Source organism: Tursiops truncatus, chromosome 13 (genome assembly GCF_011762595.2).
Source record: "Tursiops truncatus isolate mTurTru1 chromosome 13, mTurTru1.mat.Y, whole genome shotgun sequence".
Taxonomy (NCBI): Eukaryota; Metazoa; Chordata; class Mammalia; order Artiodactyla; family Delphinidae; genus Tursiops; species Tursiops truncatus.
In genome coordinates, this window is record NC_047046.1 from 35,008,563 (window position 1) to 35,029,149 (window position 20,587).

At 35.8% G+C, this 20,587-nt stretch overlaps 2 protein-coding genes across 5 annotated transcripts in view; one reads left to right on the forward strand and one right to left on the reverse strand.

Moving 5' to 3' along the window:
* NDC80 (NDC80 kinetochore complex component) overlaps positions 1-13,142 on the reverse strand; it is a 53,138-nt gene extending 39,996 nt beyond the window's left edge. The window contains exons 1-6 of the mRNA XM_004320745.3: positions 13,022-13,142; positions 11,368-11,477; positions 9,910-9,987; positions 6,906-7,029; positions 6,629-6,801; positions 5,837-5,939 (exon numbers count right to left, since the gene is read on the reverse strand). Of these exons, the coding sequence (XP_004320793.1) occupies positions 5,837-5,939; positions 6,629-6,801; positions 6,906-7,029; positions 9,910-9,987; positions 11,368-11,468 (579 nt within the window). The 5' untranslated portion in view covers positions 11,469-11,477; positions 13,022-13,142. The remainder of the gene's footprint in view (positions 1-5,836; positions 5,940-6,628; positions 6,802-6,905; positions 7,030-9,909; positions 9,988-11,367; positions 11,478-13,021) is intronic.
* Positions 13,143-13,202: 60 nt separating this feature from the next.
* Positions 13,203-20,587, forward strand: part of METTL4 (methyltransferase 4, N6-adenosine) — a 43,120-nt gene continuing 35,735 nt past the window's right edge. Inside the window, exons 1-3 of one of the 4 annotated variants that reach the window (XM_019920801.3) lie at positions 13,203-13,292; positions 14,025-14,419; positions 15,902-15,964. In XM_019920801.3, coding sequence (XP_019776360.1) covers positions 14,030-14,419; positions 15,902-15,964 — 453 coding nt within the window. In that variant the 5' untranslated portion in view covers positions 13,203-13,292; positions 14,025-14,029. The other 3 variants (XM_073790565.1, XM_004320746.4, XM_019920800.3) reach the window with 3 other exon arrangements.

The window sequence follows — 20,587 nt, forward strand, 5'->3', positions numbered from 1 at the left end:
GATGCAGAAAATGCTTTTGACAAAATTCAACACCGATTTAAGATAAAAACTCTCCAGAAAGTAGGCAGAGAGGAAAGCTACCTCAACATAATAAAGGCCATATATGAGAAACCCACAGCCAACATCGTTCTCAGTGGTGAAAAACTGAAACCACTTCCTCTAAGATCAGGAACAAGACAAGGTTGCCCACTCTCAACACTATTATTCAACACAGTTTTGGAAGTTTTCATCATGGCAATCAGAGAAGAAAAAGAAACAAAAGGAATCGAAATTGGAAAAGAAGAAGTAAAAATGTCACTGTTTACAGATGACTTGATACTATACATAGAGAATCTTAAAGATGCTGACAGAAAACTACTAGAGCTAATCAATGAATTTGGTAAAGTAGCAGGATACAAAATTAATGCACAGAAATCTCTGGCATTCCTATACACTAATGATGAAAAATCTGAAAGAGAAATTTAGGAAACACTCCGATTTACCATTGAAACCTAGGAATAAACCTACCTAAGGAGACAAAAGATCTGTATGTAGAAAACTATAGGACACTGATGAAAGAAATTAAAGATGATACAAACAGATGGAGAGATATAGCATGTACTTCGATTGGAAAAATCAACATTGTGTAAGTGACTATACTACCTAAAGCAATCTACTGATTCAACGCAATCCCTATCAAACTACCAATGGCATTTTTTACAGAACTAGAACAAAAAATTTCACAATTTGTATGGAAACATGAAAAACCTCGAATAGCCAAAGCAATCTTGAGAAAGAAAAACAGAGCTGGAGGCATCAGGCTCCCTGACTTCAGACTATACTACAAAGCTACAGTAATGAAGACAGTATGGTACTGGTACAAAAACAGAAATATAGTTCAATGGAATAGGATAGAAAGCCTAGACATAAACCCACACACAGAGGGTCACCTTGTCTTTGATAAAGGAGGCAAGAATATACAATGGAGAAAAGATAGCCTCTTCAATAAGTGGTGCTGGGAAAACTGGACAGCTACATGTAAAAGAATGAATTTAGAACACTTCCTAACACCATACACAAAAATAAACTCAAAGGCTTCCCTGGTGGCGCAGTGGTTGAGAGTCCGCCTGCCGATGCAGGGGACACGGGTTCGTGCCCCAGTCCGGGAGGATCCCACGTGCCGTGGAGCGGCTGGGCCGGTGAGCCATGGCCGCTGAGCCTGCGCGTCCAGAGCCTGTGCTCCGCAATGGGAGAGGCCACGGCGGTAAGAGGCCCGTGTACCGCAAAAAAATAAATAAATAAAATAAACTCAAAATGGATTAAAGACCTAAATGTAAAGCCAGACACTATAAAACTCTTAGAGGAAAACATAGGCAGGACACTCTATGACATAAATCATAGCAAGATCCTTTTTGACCCACCTCCTAGAGAAATGGAAATAAAAATAAACAAATGGGACCTAATGAAACTTAAAAGCTTTTGCACAGCAAAGGAAACCATATACAAGATGAAAAGACAACCATCATAATGGGAGAAAATATTTGCAAACGAAGCAACTGACAAAGTATCATTCTCTAAAATATACAAGCAGCTCATGCAGCTCAATATCGAAAAACAAACAACCCAATCAAAAAATGGGCAGAAGAGGTAAACAGACATTTCTCCAAAGAAGATATACAGATTGCCAACAAACACATGAAAGGATGCTGAATATCACTAATCATGAGAGAAATGTAAATCAAAACTACAATGAGGTATCACCTCACACCGGCCAGAATGGCCATCATGAAAAAATCTACAAACAATAAATGTTCGAGAGGGTATGGAGAAAACCCTCTTGCACTGTTGGTGGGAACATAAATTGATACAGCCACTATGGAGAACAGTATGGAGTTTCCTTAAAAAACTAAAAATAGAACTACCGTATGACCCAGCAATCCCACTACTGGGCATATACCCTGAGAAAACGATAATTTAAAAACAGACTTGTACCACAATGTTCATTGCAGCAGTATTTGCAATAGCCAGGACATGAAAGCAACCTAAGTGTCCATCAACAGATGAATGTTTAAAGAAGCTGTGGCACATATATACAATGAAATGTTACTCAGCCATAAAAAGAAATGAAATTGAACTATTTGTAGTGAGGTGGATGGACTTAGAGTCTGTCATACAGAGTGACGTAAGTCAGAAAGAGAAATATACCGTATGCTAACACATATATATGGAATCTAAAAAAAAAAACAAAAAAAAGGTTCTGATGAACCTAGGGGCAGGACAGTAATGAAGATGCAGATGTAGGGAATGGACTTGAGGACACGGGGAGGGGGGAAGGGTACGCTGAGACGAAGTGAGAGAGTAGCACTGACATATATACATTACCAAATGTAAAGTAGATAGCTAGTGGGAAGCAGCTGCAAAGCACAGGGAGATCAGGTTGGTGCTCTGATACCACCTAGAGGGGTGGGATAGGGAAGGAGGAGGGAGATGCAAGAGGGAGGGGATATGGGGATATATGTATACATATAGCTAATTCACTTTGTTATACAGCAGAAACTAACACACCATTGTAAAGCAATTATATTCCAATCAAGACATTAAAAACAAAACAAAACAAAGTCCTAGAAGAAAACATAGGCGGTAAGCTCCCTGACAGTGGTCTTGGCAATGATTTTTTGGGATTTGAGACCAAAAGCAAAGGCAACAAAAGCAAAAATAAACACATGGGACTATATCAAACTAAAAGGCTTCTGCAGAGCAAAAAAATGATCAACAACATGAAAGGGTAACCTACGGAATGGGAAAAAATATTTGCAAAGCATTTATCTGATAAGATGTCAGTATCCAATATCCATAAAGAAGTAATACAACAATAGCCGAGAAATAATGAAATTAAAAAAATGGGCAAAGGACCTGAGTATACATTTGTACTAAGATATTCAAATGGACAACAGGTACTCAACATCACGAATTATTAGGGAAATGCAAATCAAAACCACAGTGAAAACCTCATGCCTTTGAGTATGGCTTACATGGAAAAGACAAGACATAAATGCTGGTAAGAATGTGGAGAAAAGGGACCCCTTGTGCACTGTTGTACATTTGTACAACCACCACAGAAAACACTGGTTTCCATGGAGGTTCCTAAAGAAATTAAAACTAGAACTACCACACGGTGCAACAATTCCACTCTAGGTATGTATCTGAAGGAAACAAAATCACTATGCTGAAGAGATTCCTGTACATATATGTTCACTGCAGCATTATTTACAACATGGAAACAGCCTAAGCATCTACTGACAGATAAATGGATAAAGAAAATGTGGTATATGTGTATATATATACACACATACACATATGTACACACAATGGAATACTATTCAGCCATAAAAAGAAGGAAATCCTGCCATTTGTGACAACATGGATGGACCTTGAGGGCAGTACTCTAAATGAAATAAGTCAGACAGAGAAAGACAAATATTACATGATCTCACTAACAGGTGGAATTTTGAAAAAACAAGCCAACAAAAAGGGATCATATTTGTGGTTACCAGAGGCAGGGGGTTAGGGAGTAGGAGAACTGGATAGAGGTCAAAAGGTACAAACTTGCAGCTATAAGATAAATAAGTCCTGGGAATGTAATATACAACATGTGTATACACCAAACACTACTGTTTGGTATATTTGAAAGTTGCTAAGGGAGTAGATCATAAAAGATCTCATCATGTGGAAAAAAACCATTTTTCTTCCTTTTTCTTTTTGGCATCTATATGAGATACGGATTTTAACTAAAGTTACTGTGGTAATCATTTGGCAATGTAAGTCAAGTCATTACACTGTACACCTTAAATTTACAGTTCTGTATGTCAATTATATCTCAACAAAATTAAAGAAAAAAAAAATCAAGGGGAAAAGATGGGTTATCCAATAAAAGGTATTGAGATATATGAATGAGTCATTTAAAAAATAAAATTGCCTTTTCTTTAATGTTAAAATAAATTGCAGATGGTTTAAGATTTAAACACAATACAAAGAAGCCATAAAAATACTATGGAAAAAAGCGAAAGCACTTTTTAAAAAACATGGGAGTAAAGGAGACCATCCTAAGTGGGGCTAATTACCTAGGATTCTGTTAAGTGGGAAAGAAAGCATAAGAAACCTATGAATGCTCTCTCATTGATTCTTACATTGTTATAGTGTTCAGTTGCACTACCTCAAGCAAATTAAGATAGGAAGGAGAGGATTTCAACCTATGCCTCCAAGTCTATGTAATGGACTTGGAGGCATCTCAAGAGGTCCCTCCCCAATAGAAGCCAAAGCAGGTACTCCATACAGAAGCTCCTGTATCACTGTGGAAATGCTATCTCCCTAAAACATAACAATGACCTAAGCTGCTTAGGCAAACAAGGGTAAGGTGTTCTAATGACAATAGTGGTATTTGGAGGGAAGAGCAGAGAGGTGGTTACCCAACGTCCACGTGTATCACTGAGGAGAGGCAAACTGAACGCATAAAAGTTATACATAAAGTTCAATAAAACTTAAGTTCTGTTAATGGACTATGGTAGTGGATTTCTACTTCTCTCTTGAAAATTGGTGGTGCTGAATGTACCAGTATATCTCCTGGGTCAAAAGCCATCCCCAGTGCCTGCCTACATTTAGTTATGGGCTTGCTGACGGCCAAGAGAATGTCAGGGGACAGTATTAGTTCTAAGGATTCCAGCACTAAGTAGGACAGGAAACTCAGAAGCTGTAGAAGGAAGAGACTGCATTAGACTAGGTAACAATGTACATATTTACATTTGCAACCAATTAAAATACAGCACATAAATCAAAAGGATAATGAGGGAAAAACATTTGCACCATATACATAAGAGCTTATTTACCCAATTCAACTCTTTTTGACATACAAAATGGCGATCTTGCAAATAAGATAAAAAAGTCAAAAGACATGAATATGCAGTTATAATGTGTGAATATTCAAGTTTAAAAACAAAAATTGCAAATACAAAAATATTATCTTTTGCTTGTCATGTTGTCAATTATTAAAAACATCGATAAGCTTAATATGTAAGGAGTTCAATATATAAAGGCTTATAGTAATACTAGAAAGAAATATAAAATAGGCCAAAAAAGCACATATAAGCAAGTTATAAGAAATAGCAATGATAATGATAAATCATTCAAAAACATAATCACTTTAATAATATATTAAAACAAACTACATTTCCACCTCCCAAATGGGTAAAAATTTTAAAACAATAATGCCTATCATGTGGGAAAATGGGTATTCTCAGACATTGTTGAGGACCTTTTAACTGGTGCAATTTTTCTGGAGGGAAATTTGTCAATATGTATCAAAAGTTGAAAATATACACATAATTTGCATAGCAAAAATGCACCTTTAAAACTATATCCTAAGAAATGTTTTAAGTTGTTGCCTCTGAGTTGTGGGATTATGAGTATACCAATTTCTGTGTACGCGTTTCTGTATTTTCCAGAACTTTTGCAATGAATATGGACTTTAAATAAAAAGGGGAAGAAAACCAAATTCATGTTATGGGGGAAATTCCTACTGACTTATTTTGCTGTGTTTTTTTTTTTTTCTGTTTGTTTGTTTTTGAGCTGTAAAACCTCATGAAAACAAATGATCTCCTTGCCATTGTGATATTTCCTTTCCTCACTTCTGGAATCATATATTAACATTTTGAAGAACTTAAAACAAAAAGTGCTTTGAAAACTGAAAACTGATGCAGATTTTGAGATAATTGGTAAAAGCAAGATTGGGAGAGAAATAGAAATACCCTGAGGTAAAAAAAAATCTTTCCTATATATATCATTAAAATGAGAAATCAAATACCTTGATGCAGTCTATTAGCCAAACCAAGGCTGCCACAATGTGAGGCCATGTATGAGGGGCCCCCACTGTATACATGGAGCTTTTTGATAATGCAAAAGGATACCTATGAAAAATCAGAAAACATAAGCCAGTATGTTAATTTTGTAAAAATAATGGCTAAATTAAGCAAGAAGTTACATTAAAAAAAATTCCCCATATATACCATCAGTCTCGACTTGTTTAGAAGATACTTGTTGAGATTCTCTCCTTCGTCTTCTTACCCTCAAATGGTTTTGTGTATTTTGTTTTAATTGTCTGCAGATTACTTTGTACATATATTCCCTAAGCAGAACTTGATTTACAACCAACATGCTGGACTTCTCTCCTGAAAGATTGTTCCCTCAAATCCAATGTACCCCAAATAAACCACATGTATGTATTTCTCCTCCTCAAATCCACTTCTCCCCCTGTGTTTATTCTACATAGGCTTTTCTGGACTTTCTTACTCCATTTTCACCAGGCCTTCAATCCTATCTTTTCTGTTTCTATAAAATCTGCAGTAGCTAGCCTATTCTATCTATTCCTCGTCACATCAGTAGTTGAGGGCTTTATGATCTATCATCTGTAGTTCAGTAATAATCTCCAAAAAGTTGTTTTTTTTGCCTTTTCAATTTATCTTGCATATGTGGCCCATAGTGACCATCTTAAAATATATTATTTCTCTAACTCAAAATCTTTACACACTTATTGAGTTTCATTCTTTTCTGTGTTCCAACAATCTCTCTAGGCTAATGAGAAATATAACATACAAACCCAAGATCTTTAAAGATTCTTGGAACCTCTTCTTCAAACTTTGTGTCAGGAAGTTCATACGAAGGGCACAGGAAGCCATAAAGAAAAGTGAAGATCTTTAGGAAGTCTTTAACAGAAGGAGCTTGTAGAGATTTCATGGATACGCTATATGCATAACCGTTTTCTGAAAGAAACTATAATAATTTTTATGAAACATCAAACATTTTACAATAGGAAAATTATTGAAGAATACTTAAGAAAACACTCACAATTTCGAATGGTTAAGATTATAAAATACCTCACAGAGCTGTCGAATACATTGCTGAATGAATGTTTTGTCATTAAGTGGTCTTGGGTCCTTGATTTTTTCAGAAGTGGAAAATATACCAAATTGACTATTCCGGGATCCATGTCCACTAGTTCTGTAAACATATTTTTAAAAAGTCAGTCAAAATTATTTCCTTCTGTGGTCAAGCCTAAATTATTTCAAGGCAATTTTATATTTTAACATCAGCACCAAACATTAAAGTTCAATTCTTTGGTTTTTATTTAACTAAGATTTCTCTTACTCAAAGCAGAGAAAAAAAGAGCAAATAATGAAGATTAAAGTATAAAATGAGGTGGGAAGAAAAGTACACTTTGGTGCTCTGCATTACTAACACATACATCATCCTCTAAAACTGTGCATTTTGAGTCCACTAGGTCTTCTGCACCAACTGTTCTCCAGGTCTATTCAATAACCCAGATTCTTTCAACAACCTACTTGCCCCTCCATGATTGCTCCTTCATTTCCAACCCCTTTATTTACCATTATTTATTGCAGGAAAATTTGAGATGTTGAAAGATTGTGCTTTTTCTCATAAATGTTATTGTGTCGTGCAATATTATGTATCTGATTGTTATTTACCATAAACATATGTTGCTACTTTTTAGTCATTAATAGCTATAGCATATATGCTCCATCTTAAGCCCCTCTCTCAAAATAAAACATCATTTGTTTAAATCTTTATAATGGTTTCTTTTGCTTCTCTTTGTGGCACAATTTACCTAACCATTGTAGTTTATTAAATATCCTTGGGACAATACTTCTCCGTTTTGGACAGATGCCACAAAACTGAGTTACAATGAACACTGCTGTAATGTCTGAACTCTGTTCATCAAAACAATTTCTCCCTGCATGTTTGCTTGCTGCTTTCAAGTTCTCTCCTGACCAGGATCTAAAAGTTCTTTACCTTGGGCTCTCTGATGCCACTGCTCTGATTAACTAGCTAATTAGCTAATTCTTCCCCTGAGAATTTGCTATTTGAGATCCACTTTTCTACATACTGCTATTACTTAATCTTTAATTTTTTTTTTACTAGGAAAGAATACATGTATAGACTCAGCTCTTATTCTACACAAAACTGTACTAATAGATAGCTTTTCAAATTATAAAAGAATTTCCCAACCAATCAAAATACTGTATCATTCAAAATACTGTATCATTCAACTTATAGTTTAAGAGAATAGGGTCTAGAAGCAGAGTCTGGTTAAAAATTCTGTCTCTGTTACTAGTTGTATGACCTTGGGTAAACTATTTAACCCCTGTGCTTTAATTTCCTAATGTCTAAAATGAAGACAATAACAGTATCTACACATAGGGCAGTTCTGAGGATTGATTAAAAGAGAGATAAAATAGCACTTTTCTGGCTTACAAAAATGCTCAGCAGAAGTTAGATTTTATAATCATTAGCATCAGTATCTCTGACATTCAGCTCTGAGATGAAAGTTACATTACAAAAATGCCTTAAGATTTTTTATCAACTAGAATAAACACCAGAAACAGTTTAACTTGGGTTCATGACAAAGACTTTTCATAAGGTAACAAATATGTCATCTCTAAATATTTTCAAAATATAATTAAATAAACATTTGTTTTAAAACAAAGTTGTATTTTGTTTTTGGTGAGATGAACAGTTTCTCTATTTTGGAGTTGGAAATTTCTTTAAAAAATTAACTTTATTGAGGTATAATTGCTTAGAATAACATGCACCTGTTTAAAGCATACAATTTGATGAGGTTTGACAATATTTACACCTGTGTAATCTCTACCACGATCAAGATATTAAACATTTCCATCATCTCAAATCTTATCCCCCTTACCAGTCAATCCTTACCCTACCCCCAGCCTAGGCAACTACTGATCTACTCTAGACAGTGGTTCTCAAAGTGTGCCCTAGGGGATCGAGAAGTCAAAACTATTTTCCCAATAAAATTAAGATTTTTTTCACACCTTTCATTCTTATTCTTTCGTTGAGTGTACAGTGGAGTTTTCCAGAGGTTGGCTACATGATGTCAGATATTATAACAGACTGAATTCCGAAGCAGATATGAGAATTCAGCTATCTTCTATTAAGCCAGACATTAAAGAGATTTGCAAAAATATAAATGTCACTCTTCTTACTGAAATAGTTTTATTTTTAAAAAATTAAAGCATGTTATTTATATTAACATGTAATGGGTTACTGTTATTTTATTTTACTTTATTTTTTAAATATTTACTTATTTAATTAATTAATTTATTTGGCTGCTTCAGGTCTTAGTTGCAGCACGCAGGATCTTTGTTGAAGCACGTGGGATCTTTTGTTGCGACGTGCAGGCTCTTCATTGCAGCATGCAGGCTTCTCTCTAGTTGTGGCGTGCGGGTTTTCTCTTCTCTAGTGGAGGTGTGCGAGCTCAGTGGTTGTGGTGCGTGGGCTTAGATGCCCCACCGCATGTGGGATATTAGTTCCCCGACCAGGGATAGAACCCGTGTCCCCTGCATTGGAAGGCGGATTCTTTATCACTGGATCACAAGCGCAGTCCTGGGTTATTGTTATTTTAAACTGAATTAATACGTACTATTTTTTTTCTCAGTTTTATTTTCTAATATAGTTAATATCAACAGATACAGCCCACAAGATAAAAGCTCTTTGGAGTCCTTAATATTTTAGTAAAAAAAAGTCTTTGGCTAAGATGTTGGACTAGATGATGGTTCCTAATTTTAAAATGCTATGATTCCATAGTATGTGAAAGCTATGTGTAGAATTTTCAATCAAGTATTCACTTGTAACAATGAAATAGTGGTCTAAATGTGCTGATATATCTCAGCATAACCTAAAGCAAATATAACCATTTTAACCATTTAAAACAGAGGAAAACTAGATTATAACTTTCTCTTGAAAGGGACCATGCCATCTAATTTTTTGTACTTTGACAGTATCTAGCTCAATGCATGGCTATAAGAATCCCTTCCATTAGAATTAATAAAAAAAAATCATTACCTTTTACCAAATACAGAGGCTTTTCTTTCAGATGTGGGTTTGTTAATACTCAATTTTCCAAAGGTTGATTTCTCTTTGCTTTAAGAAAAGGAGAAAAACAAACTCTTTAAATAAGTGGAAAAATATTAGTTCAAGAAACTTTTGTAAATACATTGGAACCAACCCCTCTTCCTCATTACTTATAAGAATAATTCAAAATCATGAAAATTTTTAGCAGCAATCATAGCTATCAAAAATAGGATAGGCTTACAACATAGTATGAGTTTTAACACTAAAATGTTAAGAAAAAAGGAGGAAAAAACCCCATATCTACATTGTAATTTTAATTATCCTAAAATATGTACATTTATGGATAACAACGTCAAAGGAAAAGAAATAACTTAAAAATAGATATTTTCAATCATAGAATGATAGCCACATTTAAAATTTTTTCTTTTGAGGCTCACTCTTTATTAGACTGCAGCTACACTTAAGAACATACATTACGTCAATTACAGACCAGAAACATTGACAAAGGCAACCTTTTAGCTTTGAATGCAATTCAAGGCACAAATCTTTTGGAGTAGTAATGTGCAACAGTACAAAACATTTCTCTGATTTCAGAAGAAAAAAATGTATAAATATTTCAAATTTCTATAAGTAGCAGAGGCTCATACTATGTAAACCCAAGTAACTTAAGAACAGTTAGCAAGTAACCTGTACCTTGGTAATAGAGAAGGAATACTAGCACTCAACACGGTTACAAATAGCCTTCTCTTAATTGTAAGAAATTCATTCATAGGGAAAAATTAGTTTATGATTTTAAGTTCTTTTTTCCCCCTCATTTTATTTTTTATTAAAAAAATTGAAGTCCAGTTGATTTACAATGTTTCAGGTGCATAGCAAAGTGATTGAGATACACACACACACACACACACACACACACACACACACTTTTTCAGATTCTTTCCAATTACAGATCATTACAGGATATTGACTACAGTGACAGCAAGTTCTTTGGGGCACTTTTTTTTTCCAGTGAATCCTGAGGAAATAGTTTGGAGAAGTGGTGTTCTGTAGGCTGCTACTAAACTGCAGCTAATTGTCAGGGCAAATAATACCTTTCATTGAGAACTGTGCTAGTTGGATACACCTCAGTAAATAGAAGTTACAGCAGAGAACCTGCTCAAACAAGCAGCTCTACAGAAAAGGAGGAAAATAAATGAGTGGAAGAGTGCTGAAAAGGGATTAGCGGTCCCTCAGGGATTGCCTAGCAAAAGACGTGGCTTTGGAGATTTAACTATCAAATGAGATAAAACACAACACCTAGTAACATGCCCATTTTTTAGCCTTCACTGACTCCAAGTTAGGTACCACTGAGAACAGATAAGATTCATCACAATATGACTCATACTACATCTTTGTATTAACCTCCTTTACAGATTTCTTTGCCAAAGACAATAAGGCATAGGTACTCACGTTTGAGGGGTATGGAGGCCTGGTTTATTTAAGTCCTGGGATCTTAATTCCTGCATAGAGAGGCGGCCAGCACCACCGGTAGAAAATGAACTGCGTTTCATGTTTATGACCTGCATTCACGAATTTGGTAATGAACAAGTCTTTCCAGACACAGATGGTACATTAAGCAACAGCTATTATCTTTACCCTCAAACAGAAAGGCAGCCAAGTTTCACTGTTTTTTCAAGATAATCTTTCCCGGGCTATCTTTGCTTGTTCATGTAAGGTGAAGTCCTAATTTGCAGGGAACATCTATCTATTTAACTCCATTTAAAAATATTCAACACAGGGCTTCCCTGGTGGCGCAGTGGTTGGGAGTCCACCTGCCGATGCAGGGGACACGGGTTCGTGCCCCGGTCCGGGAGGATCCCGCATGCCGTGGAGCGGTTGGGCCTGTGAGTCATGGCCGCTGGGCCTGCGCGTCCCGAGCCTGTGCTCCGCGTCGGGAGAGGCCACGGCAGTGAGAGGCCCGTGTACCGCAAAAAAAAAAAAAAAAAAAATTCAACACACATGAACACTTACTAACTGCCTACCATGTAGAAGGGAGTGTGAAAGTAATGCAAACAATACAAAGGTGAATAAGGTATGATTCCTACCTTCACAGGGTATTTATGGTAGTTAAACTCCTAAATCCTAACTCAGACCACATCACCACTGTTGGCTGTGCCTATTTCAATGGGAAGTCAGAGGCTACTGACAAGAACTACCTCTGATGTTTCATTTTCTTTGGTCTTGGAGCAGAGCTATTCAGTTTTCTTTTCCTAATGTCCATCTCCCCTGCTCTGTCCTTAACCTACTGTTTCCCATTTACATTATTCAATTACTGCCCCTCGAGCTTCAATCTCCCTCTCATCAAGGATAAATTATCTGGTCTACAGACTGCTTCCATTTTCTCAGACCACATTCACATCTCATTCCCTTCCCATCTACTGAAACGGTTGCCTCCTGAGATACTCATGACTGACAAATCTTTTGATCCTATCTTAACTCTGAGGCATTAGACACTATACACCTAGCCCTTCCAGGTCCTGCCCTGGTTTCCAAGAAAATGGACATCTGTGGTTATCCTTTTACTTCCTGGGGCTCTCCTTTGTCTTTTAAACTGATTACACTCTTTACTTCTTTGTTTGGCTATTTCTTCTTCAGTATACGCTTCTGATCTATTAAACTTTTCCACTCTCACCTATCTGTCCACTCCCAATCTCCACTTAAAATGTACTCTTAAAATCTGAGGTTAAGACTTTCAGAGGTACTCCTTACACGGCCACCAGGATGTTACACTAGTATCTCAAACGCACCATAGCAAACAGTTCTTCATTTCGTCCTTCCTCTCCCTGCTCCCATCCATTCTTCCCCTTTTCCTCTCTCCATGTCCTCTTCACCCCACAGGTGTCACCTTGGCCTTCCCCTTCTCCCTTGGAAAATCACTGCCATAAGAAATTTATTGGACTCCGGGAAACTAGCGCCTAGAACAGATGGGGCCCGGGGGCCGGTTACAACAGCAAACACCAAAACGTCTCTCCTCAGGGCCCGTGAATCTAACTTTTTGGCGCCCTGGCGTTCTCCCTCTAGCCCAGTGCTGCCAGAACAAAATTAACGCAAAGTCATTAGTCACCTTTCTTCCAGCTTCCCGATACGACGCAGGGACCGAACCGCTGTAAACCGTGCTACTGCCCGCTAAACAAAACGTCAGCCGCCAAAACACAACCTCCTTCCTCCACCCGCCGGCGCCGTTCGAATTTTAAAATCTCCGGCGTCGCTGACGTCATCGCGCACGACATATGCGCGCGCGTGCGCAACTCTCTCGCGCCGCTCGTCGCCGGAACTCTGCGTGTTGGTGAAATGCCGCCGCCTCACGGGCGCGTTCGGGCGTGTTCCGGCAAGCTGTAAGCGTCCTCTGAGAAGTCTGGTCCGACCCTTAAATTTAGCTGTGAACACCCGAGCGCTTTACGTCCCTGAGTAGCGAGCAGAGCGCTCCAAGCAGCCCTTGAAACGTTTTTTCCGTACAGCAACATGGCGGTTCCCGTTGACTATTAGAAAAGATTTGTTTTTTCCTTTGCCCTGAAAGGAGTGTCTTTCAGGACCACTGTTTAGATGGGTGCTGTTTCATGAAGCAAGTCTGGGAAGGCGGGGTGCACTTTTCTGACAAGGGAGGCGGCGAGGTAGGAGATAGTGACGGCCCAGTGTGGGTGCAGTCGGCCCCAGGGTCGCGCTGCTGAGGCCGCCACCAAGGTTCGGGCTCAGGGCATGAGTGCTCTCTGGGGTTCCAGGTGCTCTAGCGGTGGCCTGCGGAAAGCTGGAGGATCCAGTGTGGGGCCGAGAATTAGGAGAGAAAAGTGACGTGAGCAAAGTAGGTTACTTTGCTAAAATATGACATCCCCCCTTACCTGCGTTTGAACTCAGAGGCAAACACAGCCCCAAAGTTGGAGAGTGGTGGGTGGTGGGAGGGGAACTCAGAGCCGAAGTCTGGATGGATACCTGGGTCTTGTAGCAATTGTGCCATCAACCAGTTGTAATTTTGGGCACGTCACCTTTCCTGTCTGAGTTTAGAACTTAATTAGGAAAGTTGGGTTTTACTTCTAGTGTCTAATTCTCAGAGGTGTTTGTTTGTTTTAAAGGAAGAATGTCTGTGGTGCGTGAGCTATCGCCAGGATGGTTACTGGATCATCTTTCTTTCATTAACAAGATAAGTTATGAACTTCACCAGCATCATGAGCCTTGTTGCAGTAAAAATGAGCCTACTTCTTCTGTTCACCTTGATACTCTTCACGTGGATTCTGTGTCCTCTTTTGGAGCCTCTGCTACCTGTATTGCTTCTACCACTAAGCCAGAAAATGATGATGGAGGAAATTGTGAAATGTTCATACAAAAATATGTTTTTCGATCTGAACTGTTTGATGTCACCAAACCTTATATAACTTCTGCTATTCACAAAGAATGCCAACAAAGTAATGAAAAGGAAGATCTAGTAAATGATGTTAAGAAAGAAATCTCCATTTCTGTTAATGGGAAGGTAATAAGTTTTAAGAAATTTAAATTTTTCTACAGAGAACACAAATTTATTATTCCAGCATCTCAAATATCTTGTGATTTACTAAGTATAAAGAATAGTCAATAAAGCATAATAAGACTTTAGCATATCCAGAGTGATTTTTAACTTTTTGCTAACATTCTACCATTCTTAGAAGACCAAATTTGCATATTTCAGAAGTAAGCAAAGTTGATTCAAAAGTGAATGCTCTGTAAATTAAACAAACAAAACTAAGTAACAAAAAAAGAAACCGTCTGCCTAGGTTTTCGTATTAATTGCATGTTTTTATACCTATTTTTGCTCAAAAATATGTTTCTCTGTAAAATTCTAAAGCAGTATATAGCAGTATAAAGGAATTTTAGAGATTTATCCTTTGGGGATAAGCTTGTATAATAAATGTTTGGAAGAAGGGTGATATTTTTGAAAAGTTTCTAGTGATAAAACTAGACAGCTACTATGGAAAATATATATTCTTAAAATATATATATTTGTATACACATTGGTGCAATCAAAAGTTTTGAGAGTGCCATATAGAGTCAAATTAATTATGCATGAATACTTTTTATGTATTTGAAGAGCTCAGAGGTGATTATACAAAGTCCATTTCAGATAGATCATATTAACATTTTCTTTGTTAGAGATAGGAATTACATTCATTATTCACCCAATAAATGTTTGAGATCTTTCTATGTGCTGTTGTACAAGGAGTGATGAAACAAGATAAATATAATCTCTGCCTTTTTAGATCTTACAATTGAGTGGGGAAGAAAGATACTAAATAAGAAAGCATGTTGAGAATTAAAATAAGGAAAGTAATAGAGAGTCCATGTATTTATTCAGCCAAAGAACTTTTGTTGTTAGCCTGCTAGGAGTTATGCCACCATGTAGGCACTGAGATTTCAGCAATGAAAAGTACAAAGTCCCTGCTCTATATTGCAGACTTACATGTTCTTTGCTATGGAGTTGTTAGATGTAGAACAGTGTTAATATATCTTATTTATACCTAATCCTCAGATTACACATAAAGATCTATTAAAAGTACCTTGTGAATTGTTTTTGTTGTAGAAATTAAGAAAGTTCAGAATAATTATACCATATATCAACTGATAGATGACACTGGTGACGCTTATACAGTGTCACAGTTTCCTTGTGTTCTATGGATGTCAGTGCCATTTTATTATGTCATACTAGTTCTTACTAATAGTAGATAACGCCTACATGGCCTTTTATCACCCATTAAGTTTGTAATAATAGTAATAATAATAATTATTATTATTGGGGAAATCTTACCTCCCCAGTCCATATTCTTTGCACTTATTTCGACCTCAGTAGTTATTACCTCTTAAAGAATGAGATACACAATATGGAAAATGTGATAAAGAAAAAGGAAGTACTAATATATTTCAAAATATCATTATTTTGATGATGGCCACATAATTTTTTTCCCTGTAATTTACTCTTCAGAAGCGTAAGAGATGTGTTGTTTTCAATCAAGGTGAATTGGATGCTATGGAATACCATACAAAGGTACGGTGTAAAATATTCATTGATGACTTTGGAAGGTTAATGTGAACTAGTATAAATAAAAGGACAACGTAAATAAGGATGTTCTTAAAAATCAATCAGTCATTTTAAAAAAAATTATTACTTATTTATTTATATTTACTTTTGGCTGTGTTGGGTTTTAATTGCTGCTGCCGGACTTTCTCTAGTTGTGGCGAGCCGGGGCTACTCTTCACTATGGTGCACAGGCTTCTCATTGCAGTGGCTTCTCTTGTTGCGGAGCGTGGGCTCTAGGTGTGCGGGCTTCAGTAGTTGTGGCTCGCGGGCTCAGTAGTTGTGGCTTGCGGGCTCAGTAGTTGTGGCTCACGGGCTCTAGAGCGCAGGCTCAGTAGTTGTGGTGCACAGGCTTATTTGCTCTGCGGCACGTGGGATCTTTCTGGTCCAGGGCTTGAACTCGTGTCCCCTGCATTGGCAGGCAAATTTTTAACCACTGCGCCACCAGGGAAGTCCCTCAAGCAGTCATTTTGATCAAGGTTAAAATTTAACACTGGAGTGATTTATCATTACTTTTATTGTAATGAACAATTTAAACCAATTTTTGTTAAAATCTCATATACTTCTCATTTACATATTTAACATAAGTAAACTTATGCTATATTGGTTAAGTCCAGAAATTTTCTGAGTTATAAAAGCCTACTGTCAGTAGGTAAAACAACTTAAGATAGTGGCAGAAGAAAGTGAATAATATGAAGGATGTATTTCTAGAACTTAGAGGTTACTGAGATCTGGGAGTTAAAGAAATGAGAGGAAACAGAGGGTTCAAATTGTTTTAGATCTCATTGTCTTTCCTACTTTTATTTACTTAATCTTTAATTGCTGACATTTAGGTATAGTATGCACATGTCATTTTCTATATTTATGTGTGGTATCTGCAGGATAAATTTCGACAAGTCAAATTTCTGGGTCAGAGGGTTTGAACATTTTGATAGATACTGCCAAATTGCTGCTATGGAGATTGTATCATCTTATTAGCACACTAGAACTGTATAATTTTGCCTGTTTTCCCACATCCTCACCATTACAGTATATTATAGTTTTTGATGTTTGCCAATCTAATTGTTGAAAAACAGTATTTTAGTATGGCTTTAATTTGCATTTCTTATTATGAATGTAGTTAAGCATTGCAATGTATGTTTAAAATTCATTTGTATTTCTCTTATGTGAACTGTTTGTTTCCTTTGCATACTTAAAAAAATTGGATTGTTCTTTTTCTTACTGATTTATAGGAGCTCTTTATATACTGGGGAAATTAGGTCTTTGTCTATTATGTAAATTACAAGCATATTTTTCCCAGTTTGTCATTTTAATTTTAATTATGATTTTTTTTGGTTTTGGTTTCGCCATGCAGACAATATTATATTTTCATTTAGTTGAATTTATCATTTTTTTCTTTTATGACTTCTGAATTTTGGAATCATAATTAGAGAAGTATTCCTTCTTCAAGGTTTTAAAATAATTTCCCATGTTTTATTCTAGAACATTTATGATTTTATTTCAAATTTATATCTTGATCCATTTGGACTTTATCCTGGTATACAGTGTGAGGTATGGATCCAGTTGACTACCTATATGTCCTACCATTATTCATGCAGTTTTTCCCTCCTTATATGAGATGCTTGATATACTAAATTCACATAAGTATTTGAGTTTATTTCTGGACTTTAAGTCTTACTTGTTTGTCTCACTATTTATTTGCCAATCTCTTTTGAGATTTTATAATGTGAATATGTTTTAATATCTTATGTGGTGGTTACTTATTCCCCACCCTCCACCCCCCCACCCCCCACCCTGGGCCATCTTATCATTGCTACTTTTTACAGAATTTTCCTGGGCTTTTTGTTTATTTTCCCACATGAATTTTAGGATCAATTTTAGTGTCTGGTTAGAAAAACTAACCTGTTGAAATTTTTACGGCAATCAAATTTATAAACATCTACTATTAGCATCTTTAAGATGTTGTGATCCTACTCCAAAACATAAATGTGTCTTTCCATTTGTTTAAGTTTCTGTTGTTATTCTGTAAAATTTTCTTTATATACATCTAGCATTAATTTAAAAAAATTGAATGTCTTGATTTTTCAGGTAATAATTATAACTCTTGCAAATATTAATAGTTTTACTTACACCTCTATAATTATTATATCCCTATTTTATTTATCTTCTCTAATTGTATAGGCTGGAAAATATGATACAATATTAAGTAACGTTTGTGAGAGTATCTATCCTTGTCCCTGACTTTGTAGGAGATGATTTCCTCTCCACTGGGTTTTGGGCTGAGTTGGAAATAGCATGTTAAAGAAGTTTCTGTGTATTCTTATTTATTGAGTGTTATTATCAACTGTGGTTACTGAATTTTATCAAATGTTTTTAAAGCATCTATGGAGATTGAATGGATGATTTTTCTCCTAATATTTTCCTTTGATTTTTAATCATATGTAACCACCTTACATTTGTAGTATATATTCCAAATGACCATGATGTATTATTTTTTAAATGTTCTGCTGGATTTTGTTTGCTACTGTTTTATTTGGAACAGTCGTAAGTGAGATTGGTCTGATATATTTAATTTTTTTGTTTTATATATATAATTATATACAGATATTTACATATTTCAGTGTTAGAAGTTGGAAGTTTTTCTTTTTTTCTCCCCAATTCTCTGGAGTAATCTGTTCTTTAAAAGTTTGGTAGAGCTCCCCTTTGCATCCATCTCAGTATGTTGCTTTTTTTGTGGGGATACTTCTTTGACAGCTTTTCCTTTTTCCTCTTTGGAAATCAATTTTAGATTAAAAAAATTCTTTTGTAGTTAATCTTGGTAAATTATGTTATCTTAGAATATTATCCATTTCATCTAATTTTTCAAATTTGTTTATGAATAGTCTGTTTCTGTGGTTATTTTGCCTTCACTATTTATGTTGTATGTTTACTTCCTTTTCCTTGATAGATTAGCTAATGCTTTGCCTAATTTATTAGTTGTTTTTGAAATTAATTTACCTTAAAAATGTCTAACTTATTTCTGCTTTAATCCATTTTAATTTATTCCTTCTGTTTTTTTCTTTTTTTGACTTTTTGAGTTGTCTTAGTTCATTTTTTTTCTTCTTTTTTTTTTGATGGAAGTATTCAATGTTATGATTTTTTTTCTTGGGGCACTGCAGCATACCATAGGTTCTGATATGTTGTGTTGTAATTGTCATGATGTGAAATTTCATTGATATATCATGGTTTTCTAGGGATTTGCTTAAGAGTTGTTTGTAATAGAGTTTTAAATTTCCATGTTGGCATGGTATTTTTGGTTTGATGGTTAATGTTATATTTATCTCCATAAAAAAATGCCAAATTGCTTTCCAAAGTAGTTGTACTGTTTTGCATTTCCCACCAGCAAAGTATAAGAACTCTCTTTGCTTCATATCCTCACTAGCATTGATATCATCAGATTTTTGATTTTAGGAATTCTTTTAAGTGTGTAGTGGTATTTTATTGAGGTTTTAACTTGCATTTCCTTAATGACTAATAATGTTGAGAATCTTTTCATTTGCTATACATCCATATACATCCATCTGCTATACATTCTTCGTTGAAGTTTTCTTAGGATCAGTGTTTTTTCATCCTTGAATATTTGAATTAATTCACCAGTGAAATTATCTAGGCCTCGAGTTTCCTTTTGGGGAAGGTTTTTAGGAATAATATAAGGTTCTTTAATAGATAACAGGGATTTTCAGATTTTCTGCTTTTGCTTATGTCAATTTTGGCAAGTTGTATTTTCTAAGAAATTTGTCTGTTTCATCCAACTTGTCAAATTTATTGGCATGAAGTTGTTCATAGTATTCTCTTATCATGCTTTTAATGTCTGTAGGATTTGTGACGATAAGTGATGCCCCTTTTCATTCCTGATGTTGGTGATTTGTATTCTTTCCTTTTCTTGCTAGGGGCTTGTTATTTTGTTGTTGTTGTTTTTTCAAAGAACCAGCTTTTTTTTGTAAATTTTTTTTTTTTTTTTTACTGTGGCAAAATATACATAAAATAAAATTTACCACTTTAACCATTTTTAGGTGTACAATTCAGTTGTACTGAGTACATTCACATTGTTTTGTAACCATCACCATTATTTATCTCCTGAATGATTTTTATTTTCCCCCAACAGGGAAGTGCCTATTTATATATTTTTTTGTTAATGGACATTTGGGATGTTTCCACCTTTTAGCTGTTGTGAATAATGCTGCTATGAACATGAGCGTACAAATGTCAGTTCCAGTCCCTGCTTTCAATTTTTTGGGGAATATACCCAGAAGTGGAATTATTGGATCATATGATAATTCTAATTTTTTGAGGAACTGCCTTATTGTCTTCCACAGTGGTTGTACCATTTTACATTCCCACCAGTAATGCATAAGGGTTTCCAGTTTCTCCATATCCATGTCAGCACTTACTTTCTGTTTTTGTTTTTTTAACAGCCATTCTAATGGGTGTGAGTGGTGTTTCACTGTGGTTTTGATTTGCATTTTTCTGATGATTTATGATGTTGAGCATATTTTTATGTGCTGTTGGCTGTTTGTATGTCTTTTTTGGAGAAATGTCTGTTCATGTCCCTAT